Consider the following 14,040-nt stretch of genomic DNA (forward strand, 5'->3'; position numbering starts at 1 on the left):
ATAAATGGAAAATGGAATCCTATATTGAAGGAGAAATAGTGGTTGTGAATTTATATACCACAAAACTTAAATACCAGTGTGATAAGAATGTTCCCAGCATATATTTACAATTAACAGTAAATGTGTTATTTACGGGTACCATGTTAGAGAACTAAGAAATGAAAAGAGTATTTTTTATTGTATCATTTTAAATTACTGATATTCAGTGTCTCACATCTGTTTGCACACACTTATATTTTTTTAATTTCATTTGAACACATCAGTTACTAAATACTAGTGAAATGACTAGTTCCCCCCCCCCATATACTAACAATTATCATTTTTAAACCTGCTTGTCTTGATAAACAAATTATTCAAAATCTTTTTGGCAGACAAAATAATTTGGTAAAAGTATATTTTAGGGTACCCCTTGGCGAAACTTGGCGATTTTTAGCGGTAAATGGATACCGATTTTGTGCAATTCTTTGACTTTTTATTTTGGCTTGCGTAGCGGCAGTTTTTGGCCCAAAATTCTACACAAAGCCAAAATAGCAAGACAAATAATTGCACAAACTCGGTATCCATGTACATATCAACCTATTTTCACTTAAAAACACATCTAAGAATTGCACAAAAGGCATTGTGCCATCTCTTGACTTTATCCATGTACACATCGACATATTTTCACTTAAAACGTCAAAGGAGCAGCCAACAAAAAATATATAATCTGAATAAACTACATTTTAAATCAAACAATGAAATAACATAAAAAAGGAAATTCATCTTAGTACTACACAAAGGAAATATCCACTTACCTTATTTATGAATTTACGCGTCTTCAGTCAAACAAAATTCCTTAACAGCATCCAAACTATCTGAACTAGAATCTGTATACTGGTGTCACCACATAAATTCCCAAAATAAGAGTAAAAAATATCCCATGTTCGACCATATGCATTTCCTTCCTCCCAACCGGACACATAATAATAACTACTAAGTAAACGTTGATTTACACACCAGTCAATTAATGCTTTTTTCTCTTTCCTTCCAAATCCTACAGAAACTTCAAATTAATCTTACCGCATTCAGCCAATTTACCATATAAATCACAAAATAACAACATACTAATCCATCACACACAAGCCCTTACCCAAAATCCGACACACACTTTCCAAATTTTTTCCCATGATTCAAATTCGCCGCAACCAATTACATCATAATAGAGTTTCCATAGACTTTAACTACTCAGGTTGTCATAAATGAGACACCAACTTGGTGATAAATGAAACAATAATTTTGCGATAATACAAGGGGTACCCTAAAGTCAACTCTAACCAATAATTTATTTGAAAAGTTCTGAAAATGAATTCATATAAATATTTAGATAATTTATAAAAAAAAAGTATTTATTTAATAAAGACATGAAAATAACCAGGCATTCAGTATTTTATTGGATATCATTTAACTTAAATTACACTTTTTATATGCTTTGGCAAGGATTCAATTAATTTTTTTCACGTAAGAATGCTCCATTCCTTTATAAGAAATACTTTTAGTAGAACTTTCAAAGAAATATTATATTTTCCAACTCACTCCTTGCATATTCGATAGAATTTAAGGGGTATCAGCAACCATTATACCAACAATGTTAAATTGGCCATTTTCAATGTACCTTTTCTCAAAATCTGCTGCAGATACATCTGCTTTTTTGTATCTGCTGTAGATACATTTGCTTTTTAGATACATCTGCAATCTTCTTTTTCGTGTGATTAAGTATACCTATCTGATTATACCAAAATGAGCTTTTGAAACATTTTGAATTTTAGAGTAATTTACAGAATATTTTGTTAGGTATAGTAAAATTTAGCATTTTTCTCACACACAATTCTCTTTCTTAGTTTATTACAAAAAGCTCATTTCAGTAAATATTAGGAAACCTAATAAATAAGCCATAAAAATTTTAGATAACTGTGAGCAGTAATTCCTGAGAAAAGGTACATTGAGTATAAAAAAATCATGTTTGGAGAAAAACGTATTTTTATATAGAAATCCTCATTGATCAAAACATTCGATGACAAATTAAAACTAGATTTTTTACAGTTCAAATTTTCATAGAGATTAAAGAGTGGTATTTTTAGAAAGATAAAAGTGTAGAGAATTTGAAAATGTAAAAATCCGAAATCACAATTATTTTAAGAATTTGGGGTTCCAACACCTTAAACCGCAAAGTTATGAAGCTGTTTATTTTTTTTATTTATTTTTAGTCCAAAGGGGCTTTGTCCCTGAAGGACTATTGTTTTCGTTTTGCGATTTTGCGTCGGACTCATAAACGTCGGTTCACTTTTCAAACTGTTGCCACAAAATGTTAGAGTCCTGCATTATATTTGAAGAAATTAAATAATGAAAAATCTGCATAAATGATTGTCTATTTCTGGCATTGTGATAAAACAATGGTACATAGAGCCATCGAATTTTGAATGACAAAATCCTACTGCGAATATGGGCATCTGAAATCCCAAATTTGGAATTTGTTTTATTATAGATTTTATATTTTGTAAAACTTTAACGAATTTTTGATTTACAAACTCAATGCTTTAAAAGCGAGAAATGGCAACGTTATATAGAAAAAAAATACTTTTATCTCCAGCTTGCGAGACTGTGTATATCGGAAATTCTAAAGATATGCTTAATTTAACATTATTTTGCGATATTGCTCTTGAACTGAATTTTATGGTTTAAGTGCAAAGAACATGATATTTAATAAATAAAGGTAACGCTCAAAACGTTAAAAAAACGCCCCTTTGCGTCCAAAGAAATATTATATTCAAAGAAATCCATCACACACAAGCTGAAACTAATTTATAACTAAACACACAAGCTGAAGCTAATTTAAAATCTGAAACATTTCAGATTTTTTTTTTTTTTTTTTTTTTTTTTTTAATTTTAGGACAGTTGCATAATAATTACAAACAAACATTTAGGGTTGTATGTTTATATGATGGTTAACCTGATAGAAATTAAATCTACTCTGGATTTGTTTTGAATCTACTCTGGACTTGTTTTGTTGTAATGTTTTCAGAACTTCATTAAAAATATTTATATGTATGTTTATAATGATCCATATTATTTTCTATAAAAACCAAATTTCCCTTGCTATAAGCAACAAGACATCTTTAAATCAATGTGTCTTCATCCCTGTGCTTAATAGCAGGTAACATGTTTTTTGCATTCAATTCTTCATTCGACTTTCACCACACAGTAATTCACCAACTGGACTCTTAATATATTGAACTTTGACTTGTCTACAAATATAACATTGTGGCATTTGATAAATATTTGCTAACTATGGAGTTTACAAAAGCAGGTGTACTTTCCTTGTTGGAGAAAATTTTCGTTCTAGCTGATCGCCCATTGTATGCATATGCCCTTATGACATTAGTTTCAAGGTTAACATTTAATGCAAACCATTCTTCTAAATCTGCTGCAAGTTTTATAGCACTAAGTTTTGGATCTTGTTTGATTTTTCATGGGATATTTGTCAGATTCCTCAGTGTTAGCATGGAATGTGGTTCACACTTCAGTGCAAATTTCAACAGTTTCGAGTAATTTCCATCGTTTTATAACATCAAATATAGTAGAACACTTAATTTCAAGGATTTTTTAGTTATCTTGAATAATTTTAACAACCTTTATTCTTTAGCATGACACTGCAAATTAAATTCGTTAATTTGCAGTGTCTTGCTATGTTAACACTGAAATATGAAAGCATTAATATATTTCATTAAGTAAGTAAAAATATCCAAATGCAGATGATAATTCTTGAGATTTAACATAAAACAATTTTTAATTTAAAACAAAAAAAATAATGAGACAAGGAACATCGGTTGATCTTTGCAATATGGTAACTGGTAGTTTGGCGACATTTTGGAGGCAATAAAGGTTACTACCTGGGACTTTGATAATAATGTGAGCAATATTCAGTTCCGATTACGCATTATTTTGTGTGAGGGAAATGAGAGATCATGGGATATGTCATGTGATATTAATGGACGAATTACGGTTCTTTAATCGGAAAAAGGGGGAAATCGGGGAAAAAATCTGGAAATTTTGTATTTGGCTTTATTCTGTGTTGTGTGAAACAGTGTTCGTGAATTTTTGGATCCCATGGCCGTAACTAAAGTGAATTCGAAATGGGTATTTATGTATGTATTAATTTAATGTATGTGCTCATTTATATTTTAAGTAGTGTTTTTGAATTTAATTATATTTTAATTAAATGATAGTTATTTTGTGAATTTTATGTTTGTAGGAATTTGGTATACGTTTTAGTTGAAGTAAACGTGCATGGAAATAATTTAAATATTTGATACTAAGTATTTGTAATGCTTGCGGTATGAATTCATTGGTGACGTGTATAATGTAATAGATGATTTAGAGGTAAAAGCTTTTGGATATTTTATTTATTTTATATGTGGAAATGTTCATATTTGGAAAGGGTAAATACTTTTTTGCGATCAGGTAATTTCATATATGTTCTTTTTACCGGGTTTAAAGATTTGAGAAAATTGTGATGTATTTTCGTGAAATTTTTCTAATTTATGAGAAAAAAGCAGTGTACATGGATATAGTGAAGAGTGCACGCAATGCCATTTTTGTGCAATTCTGGGATATTTTTTTTAAGTAAAAATAAGTCGGCGTGTACATGGTTTAGTGATATTTTAATTAAATGATAGTTATTTTGTGAATTTTATGTCTGTAGGAATTTGGTATACGTTTAAGTTGAAGTAAACGTGCATGGAAATAATTTAAATATTTGATACTAAGTATTTGTAATGCTTGCAGTATGAATTCGTTGGTGACATGTATAATGTAATAGATGATTTAGAGGTAAAAGTTTTTGGATATTTTATTTATTTTATATGTGGAAATGTTCATATTTGGAAAGGTAAATACTTTTTCGCGATCAGGTAATTTCATATATGTTCTTTTTACCGGGTTTAAAGATTGAGAAAATTGTCATGTATTTTCGTGAAATTTTTCTAATTTATGAGAAAAAAGCAGTGTACATGGATATAGTGAAGAGTGCGCGCAATGCCATTTTTGTGCAATTCTGGGATATTTTTTTTAAGTAAAAATAAGTCGGCGTGTACATGGTTTAGTGATATTTTAATTAAATGATAGTTATTTTGTGAATTTTATGTTTGTAGGAATTTGGTATACGTTTAAGTTGAAGTAAACGTGCATGGAAATAATTTAAATATTTGATACTAAGTATTTGTAATGCTTGCGGTATGAATTCGTTGGTGACATGTATAATGTAATAGATGATTTAGAGGTAAAAGTTTTTGGATATTTTATTTATTTTATATATGGAAATGTTCATATTTGGAAAGGTAAATACTTTTTCGCGATCAGGTAATTTCATATATGTTCTTTTTACCGGGTTTAAAGATTGAGAAAATTGTCATGTATTTTCGTGAAATTTTTCTAATTTATGAGAAAAAAGCAGTGTACATGGATATAGTGAAGAGTGTGCGCAATGCCATTTTTGTGCAATTCTGGGATGTTTTTTTAAGTAAAGATAAGTCGGCGTGTACGTGGTTTATGTGTATGTGTTATTTTGAGAAACGCGTAAGGAGTATGGTATTGTGCACTTTTTCCCAATTTTGCAGTGAATATTTGTCATGATTAAGCAGTTTTGTTAGATAAAATTTCTAGCATAAGTGTATTTCGGCTAGTAGATTGTTGGAAGAAGTGTTCAGTAGATAAAAAGAAAAGAAACATGTCTTTACTTCGTGGAGACAAAATGGCGGCGGGGAAAAAAAATAGAGGGTTGCTGCAGGAGAGTTGGTCGCCAAATTTTCGCCAAAAAAACGCCAAGTTACCATAATATAAAGATCAACCGGAACATCATATAACAAAACATTTCAATAAACTTTCAAGGATCTGAATTATTGAGAGTTACTTATTAACAGTTTTTTAATAAATTATTTTATTACAAGGAGATTTTAATGATATTTGTTTTACAATAAGTAAGGCTTAAAACAGACAAAAAATACTACACCAGAAAAAAAAAAAAAAAAAAAAAAAAAAAAAAAAAAAATGAAACCTACAATTAGACTTAGTTTAAGATCTATGCAAATAAATTTTTGCTATATTAGTGTCCCAAAACAAATGTGAACTACTGTAAATATATTTTCATAAAAAAAAAAAAAAAAAAACTCACCACATACACAACTTAGTATGAGGGAGTATTTATTATATGTACATTTTTCGATGCAAATTATCACATTATAGGACTTTTTTTCAATGTGAAAGTAACCTACATATCATCAAAAATATTAATTCCAATCACATTTTTCTAATATTTACCTTCTTCAGCCAACTGTGCAGCACTAATTAAACACTTCCCCAAAGACTCTTCCTTCTTGTATGGTATTGACCAATGATCTGTAAAAATTCTAGATTCAAGCTCATAAAGATTTGCTGTGGGAAATTCTGTTGTTTCCATACACTCATCTCCTTTCATAAGATTTGTCTGAGTAGTCTAAAAAAAACACATCAAAGAAATGAATAACTAAGAAAATCAAGACTCATATTTCATGACCTGACCTTCATATTATAAACAAACATTAATAGATTATTACCTAACACTGTAATGATGTTTGTAAAGTAAGTAAGAATTTCTACAAATAGAAGTCACCTTTTTCAACAAAATATGAATAAACTAAATAATAATCTTTAAAACTGTGCTAAAATTGCAAACATCTTTTCTTATAATTAATACTGTACATAATTTCATTCATATAATGATGTGTGGTAATCATGCACTTTCGCACATACATGTAATATGCAAAAATTCGAGTTTCAAATATTTTCATTTTTCTGAAATACATTTTATGAGACTTAATAATTGTAAATTTGAAAAAGACTGTCATGAATATATTGTGTTTAAAATACAAAATAATTAAAATGCTACAGATGCAAGCATAGAAAAAGATTGACAGCTCAATATGTGTCTTAATTTTCTAAGGATTTTTCATAGTACAAATAATATTTAAATCATCATTTAAATTCTTATACAGAACTGCAATAGAAAATATTTTTAAATAATTATGTTGCATGAATTATGAGTAAAGAAGTAAAAAAAGTAATTTAAAAATAATAATAAACACAATAAAATTATAATGCTTAATATATCATATACAAGTATCTCCCACTTCGTGAATGTTTGCCTTATACATGTTCTTTTCATAAACGAACATATAATTCTGTTAAAGAAAAGAACACATAATTTTTTGTTGACTAAAAAGAACAGTCAACAAAAAAAAAATCCAAAAGGGTCAAAAATACAGGGACAACACATACATCTGCAAAACCTTTAGCAACCAATTAAAATGAAGTTAAACTAAAATTGAATCAATCTTAATCAGATCTTCCCATTCCTTCTACAGTTTTCTGTTCTGCCGTTACGAATTTCGATACTTATCTTCCTTCTTTCAAATAAATAAAGGATGTAAAAAAAAAGGTTTAAATTAACAAAAAATGGGCATATGTCTTGCACCAGCTAAGCTATGTGCATTTAAGTCAAGAAATAAAATAACCTGTCCATGGTTGTTGTTCCATCTTTATGCATCTATGTCATCATTAATTAAATAATTGCATTAAAAAATATTAGACAGGACAAAACCTGTGCTCATGCCTTTATATCTAAAATGATTACAGTGCTTAGTTCTGCAATGAAATACGATTAATTCATGTCCACAGAATTAATTTTCAGGCGATTCTATTTCAACCATCTCTTTAAATACTCATTTGCATAGCAACTTCAGTATGGCTAATATTTATTAAAAAAAAAGTCCTATCATCATTACTCAACATTGCAATACTGCAATGCTTGAAAATTAAAAACCCAAAATCTGAATCATTAACTTACAACATTACTGGGAATAAGAAGGTCATCCATCACAGCATTTACATAAAAATGCTTTCAACCTGCCTGTTCCATATATTCATCTATTTCCACTTTCTGTGATTTATGTCATAAACTGTTTCACTGTGCTAAAAACTCAAATATTTTATTGTTTTTTTATTCCCCCTCCAATAATGAAATTTTTATGTGTTCATTTTTTTAAAAGAAATTGGCCTTAGAAATGTTTGGGTAAAGTGCAGAATCACCCACTTATTTGTTTGGCGCTTTTTACAAGAGTAAAAATTGGATTTTTCTCAATTTTCTTTGACTTTTTAAGTGAAAATAGGTTGATGTGTACATGGATAAAGTTGACGGAATACGCAATGCCATTTTTGTGCTATTCTGGGATATTTTTTCAAGTGAAAATAGACCAATGTGTACATGGATACCGAGTATGTGCAAGTCTTAACCCGCGAGCACACGCAATGGGTATGTCATACCCATGTGCATTTTTCTTTTTGTATATTTCTCACCCATTCTTTCATAAAAAACTTGGTGTAGCTGAGTTCAAGGTCACATACTTAAATGGGGGAAATTCCTGAGGTGACAGGTGCAACGGTTTTTTAGGAACAGCATTGTTCGGGCATGTCATACACACGCATGTACTCGCTTTTCTCAGCGAGTCACTTCGCACTTCTCGTTTTCAAGCTTTTAGTATAGGTTTTTCTTAAGTTGTAAGCATGGTGCCGTGTATTCCTTACGATGAAGAGATGAAAAGATTGAGAAATCTTCTTGAAACAATTTCTTCTGATGGGGATTCATTTAGTGAAGACGATGAAGATGTTGATGATGAAGAATATAATAGTAATCATGATTCATCCATAGAGAGTAGTGATTCAGATACAGAAACAGGAAATGAAACTTTGGAATGTAGCAATGAGTTTTACGTTGGAAAAAATGGAGTAAAATGCAACAAAAATAAATTCCGGATTAATGTTAGAATTGGCACCAAAAATATTATAACTAAACTCCCTGGAAATATGAAGTATTCTAAAGACGTCTCAACACCTTTAGATTCCTGGTCACTGCTTATCGATGAAGATATGTTAAAACACGTAGTCAACAATACAAATATTTATATTGATTCAGTATGTGGAAATTTCACTCGTGAACAGGATGCGAAAGCAACAAATGAGTTGGAAATCAAAGCTTTAATTGGATTGCTGTATTTATGTGGAGTTTATAAATCATCCCATGTGAACATAAGAGATTTGTGGGCAACAGATGGAACGGGAATAGACATATTTCGGGAAACGATGTCAGTGACCCGATTCCCCTTTCTTTTACGATGCCTCCGTTTTGATGACATTAGATATCGTCCTAGTAGAAGAGACGTTGATAAATTAGCTCTGATCAGAGAATTTTTTGGAAATTTTGTCACAAATTGCCAAAAGGCTTATACTGTAGGTGAGTATGTGACCATTGATGAGAAGTTGGACTCATTCAGGGGTCGTTGTTCCTTCAAACAATATATGCCCAACAAGCCAGCAAAGTATGGCATGAAAATATTTGCTCTTGTAGATGCAAGGGTATTTTATACCTGGAGTATGGAAATTTATGCTGGTAAACAACCAGATGGGCCATTTCAAGTTGAAATTGGTGCAAGCGAAGTTGTCAAACGTTTAATAAGGCCCTTATACAACTCTGGTCGAAATTTAACAGTTGATAATTGGCATATGGGATATGAATTATCTCACAATCTCCTAAAGAAGAAAATTACGATAGTAGGTACAATGCGTAAAAAATAAGAGAGAAATCCCACCTGAGTTTCTGCCAAAGAAAAGAGAAGTATATTCTTCAATTTTTGGTTTTCAGAAAGAAGCAACACTTGTATCTTATGTGCCGAAAAAAAATAAGAGTGTGATCCTGTTATCCACAATGCATTCCGGCGATGAAATCGATAATTCTAAAAAGCCTGAAATCATTACATTCTATAACATGACAAAAGGAGCAGTCGATGTTGTAGATGAGATGGCAGCTGCGTATTGTACATCAAGAGTAGCACGTCGATGGCCTATGGTGATTTTCTTTTCAGTGTTAAATGTGGCTGCCATTAATGCAAGAATAATTCTACTATCAAAGAAGGAACCACCAATGGAATACCGTACCAGGCATACTTTTTTTCCTTAGGGATGCAGCTAATAGAAAGTGTTCAAAATGAACGACGACGAGCAGCTGTAGTTCCTGATTCTAGACAAACACTGACCACCGATGAACATGCTGAACCACCCCCCAAAAAACCTAAAATTACTTACAAGAGGTGTACAGAGTGCCCCAAGAAAAAAGATAGAAAGACTAGATTCATTTGTAAAAATTGTAGCAAAAGTATATGTATGGAACACATGACCTCATTTTGTAAACAATGTTCAAAAAATTGTAAATAAATAATTTTACTTCTCCTTATTCTTTCATATTTTATCTAAAATGAAGTACAGTCAAAAGTCGTTAAGTCGGACACCCATAATCTGGAATGATCTATAATCCGGATGTCAAAGCTAAAAACTTTCTGCGCATGCGCTGCATTGACACATGCGCATAGGCATTTACGCGTGCTCATAAGACCTTTTACGACTGCGCATATGTGTGTGCGCAAGTGCAGAATACATTTTCGCGTGCGCGTTTTATGTATAACGGACAGTATAAGCTAAAATTATCTAATTATCTATTTCAGTTAATGTTGATGATTGTGTTGTTCCTTAATCTTCGAATTGGATCCGGCTTATTATTTTTTGCAGACTGTAAGAGCAATACTATAAAAGTAAACTTGAACTTTCGATTATGTCAAATAGAATTTCCGATTCTGGAGCTCCCAAAGGATCGTACAAAACGAAAGTATGTTTCGATGTCCATCAAACAAAAAATTGAATTGCTGCAAAAAATGGATAACGACATGAAGAATGTAACAGAGAGGTTAGTGAAAACGAAAAAATTTCGAGTGACAAGTTAGTCGGTATTCTCGGCACAGCAATTAACGGGACTTGAATAGCAGAACTTTGTAACTGAACAAGAAATTATGTCCGTTTATAGAATTAAAGAGTAAGTATTATCACATAAAACGAAGCAACTTAAACAAATTACATTGAAAGGAATGTTTAATAAAGTAAACAAATATATATTAAGCTTTTTTTTTTTTTTGTAAATTTTGATACCCTTTAGATCATAATTGTTCTTTATTTCATAAATTACGGTTTCACATTTTTAATTTTAGAATTTCTGCATGCCATCTTACGAGATTTAAACTGATGATCTATAATCCGGAAAAATCGATAATCCAGAATTGCCGAAGTCCCGACGAGTCCGGATTAACGACTTTTGACTGTATTAACTTGGTTTTACATTTTAATTTCTTTTAAAAACCGATTAATTTTATTCGGCAAATTTTTAATTACAAACTTTTTATTCGGGTATGACATACCCGGCACGTGTTCTCGTGTTCGTCGGATCGGTGCGTCTGCTCGCGGGTTAAAAACGTGCCAAGCAGTTGGTGATTCTGCACTTTCGCCAGAGTTCTTTCCCACTTTTACCAGTAGTCAAGACCCTATTCAGAAGTTCCCACCAAATCAAGGTGAACTGCTTACTAGTCATAATCAAAGATGCTGAATACCATCACCCTATCCAGGAGAAAAAGTTCTTTTGTATTCCTAGTCTCTTGAGTTACAAGGGCTAAAAACTTCTAACTTTGTCTTTACAAAGCAATTGTTAAAAATTTAGAGTTAGCCTCCAAAATAAGAATGTGTATACACAAAAAGAGCAGCTATAATAAACAAAATTCTTACTTCCTCATGATTTGGCTATAATAATTAAAATATAAAATGATATTTCCTGATTATTGGTCAATGAACTGAAAGCAGCAACAATCAAAATTACTTCTAATTTTTAAAAAGTACTTCAACTGGAAAACAGAACGAATTCTTTCTTTACATCAATTAAATAAAATTTTTAAAAGATGACAAGCACAGACTTTTGTCACTGTTTAGGAATAATTCGCATATTTATTGAAAAAAAAAAGACAACAGATAATGACAAATATTTGTAATTATTTTTCCGTATTTTATAATTTATTTTCCTTTGAGTCCACTAACTATTCGTAATGGAAGGAAAATATATAATATGTACTACATGAGACTGCCGCTTTCCTTATGCTAAAAATTTCCTTCATTTTTACTGTAAAAGCCGCACATTCAAAGGATTACGTCCGATAACCTAGGTAAGATTGTACGTAGGCGGGACGATGTATTTTAAAATTTCAATTAAATTTATTTCAGAAAGTTGGACATTTAATACCCATATGCACTAAAGTAGCATACTGGTTACAAGGTAATGTATTCAGTTATAAATTATCTAATGTTCTAGCCAAAAAACCCCATCTCACAAAAAGTATTAATGTAAATAATATACACTTCGCATCAACTTACTTGCGATTCACAAAGTGATTCGTAAGGAGGAGGGGCAACATTACTGACATGACTAGTAGAGAGATCTTTCATCCCATCATCATCACTTCCTAAATGATACTCAGAATGTTCATTAGTAAGTATAGAAATTGCCTCATTAATATCATTTTTTCCTAGACGTAAGGCCTTTCTGATATGCTCTACATTTTCAAAGCCCATGCTCAATAACGTTGTAACGTTTTCCTCGTGATCCATTGCGTCGTTATCATTTCTGTACATATAATACAACGTTTTTAAAGTAGTATGTTCTTAATAAGCTATATACAATCAAAAGATTACAAAGATTAATCCCTAGCTCTATCAACAAAAGCAGAAAAACAAAGAATCTGAAATAACAATGAAACAACTATGTCAACAACTTTTAAGTTTACAAACATGTGTGCCGCCATTTTGTTCTATTTAGTAATTCAAGTAAAAGTGTTTTTCTGGAGAAATACTAATTTATGAAATCTGAGTAATGTGTTAGCATAGTTCTTTTAAATAAATAATTCATTATCTGATTAGAGGTCTTGTCAAGTTACAGGATTAAAAATCTTGATCATACTGCCAGTTTCAGGCAAACAAGCATTGACATAAGTCCAGAAATAACCATACCATTAAAAGAATTCGTAATGAAAATCTGCATGCCAATACTCGAATACAGAGCTCCTTTTTACTGAGTTGCTATAATCAATAACCGAAGAACTGAATATCCATACAACTAAAAAATAATCTGTCTAGGATTACAGAGCGTCAAGCATTATAACCGCAAAAGAGCTCTTCATATCAACTCCTCACCGACGCATCGCATCCTAAGGAGCAAAATGTATCTGCTAAAGTATCGGAGAACTGCTTTGAAATTTTTAAACTTTAAGCTCACTGGTACGCAATCTGACGCCAAAACTGCGAATTCAGCAGGCAAACATTGTTAACTTACCACTAAACACTGACAAATGAAGTATAGTGTCGAGAGCGCAAATTGTCCCGGAGCCCATCTGAGCCAAGATCATCTGAGTCAAGATATCATCTGAGCCAACTAGATATCTAGTTGGCCTTGTCTGAGCCTGAGTCCGGTATTTCTCATTATCTGAGATAAATCGTAATTCTAACAAGAGCGCTAAATAAAACTTCCAGCACTTCATTTATGTAAGTGAAATGCAGTTTGAAGGGTCAAATTTTATTTTAAAAATAAATAGGCATTAAATATCTATTATAACATCCGAACGCATACGCATCTTTCTCTGAGAAACACACTTTGATGGAGATTAAAACTTTTAAAGAAAGTAATCCACATGTCAATTACTTGTTCTCCAGGTAGTGCAATGCATTATGTGAGGGGATAAAATGTTTTGTTCTCCAAGTAAAAGTGATTACTTTGGTCATGCACGTCCAGCGCTAGTTCCTTCACGCTGCAGAGCTCCTGCAGACTTGAACTATATAACCAAACACGGGAGACAAATATTGTCACTTCTGAAAACCTTCCCTTTGTTATCATGTTGTTATCGGATCGGATATGAAGGAAATTTTTGTACCGATTCTCATTATGCTGGACAGCTAGAATTATATTGGCAGTGCATCACGGTCAGAAAGCGTTGGCCTCTTCTCTTTTTAGTTTCGAAGCCACTTTTCTCCATTAAAATTTCTTTCCATAGTCTC

General features: G+C 31.4%; 1 protein-coding gene across 1 annotated transcript in view; it reads right to left on the bottom strand.

Moving 5' to 3' along the window:
• Positions 1-12,803, bottom strand: part of LOC118188695 (ubiquitin carboxyl-terminal hydrolase 24-like) — a 208,863-nt gene extending 196,060 nt beyond the window's left edge. The window contains exons 1-2 of the mRNA XM_035359190.2: positions 12,367-12,803; positions 6,352-6,526 (exon numbers count right to left, since the gene is read on the bottom strand). Coding sequence (XP_035215081.1) covers positions 6,352-6,526; positions 12,367-12,624 — 433 coding nt within the window. The 5' untranslated portion in view covers positions 12,625-12,803. The remainder of the gene's footprint in view (positions 1-6,351; positions 6,527-12,366) is intronic.
• Positions 12,804-14,040: the final 1,237 nt, after the last annotated feature.

Source organism: Stegodyphus dumicola, chromosome 4, assembly GCF_044657685.1.
Source record: "Stegodyphus dumicola isolate Sdum_Otavi_A_Nest chromosome 4, ASM4465768v1".
Lineage (NCBI taxonomy): Eukaryota > Metazoa > Arthropoda > Arachnida > Araneae > Eresidae > Stegodyphus > Stegodyphus dumicola.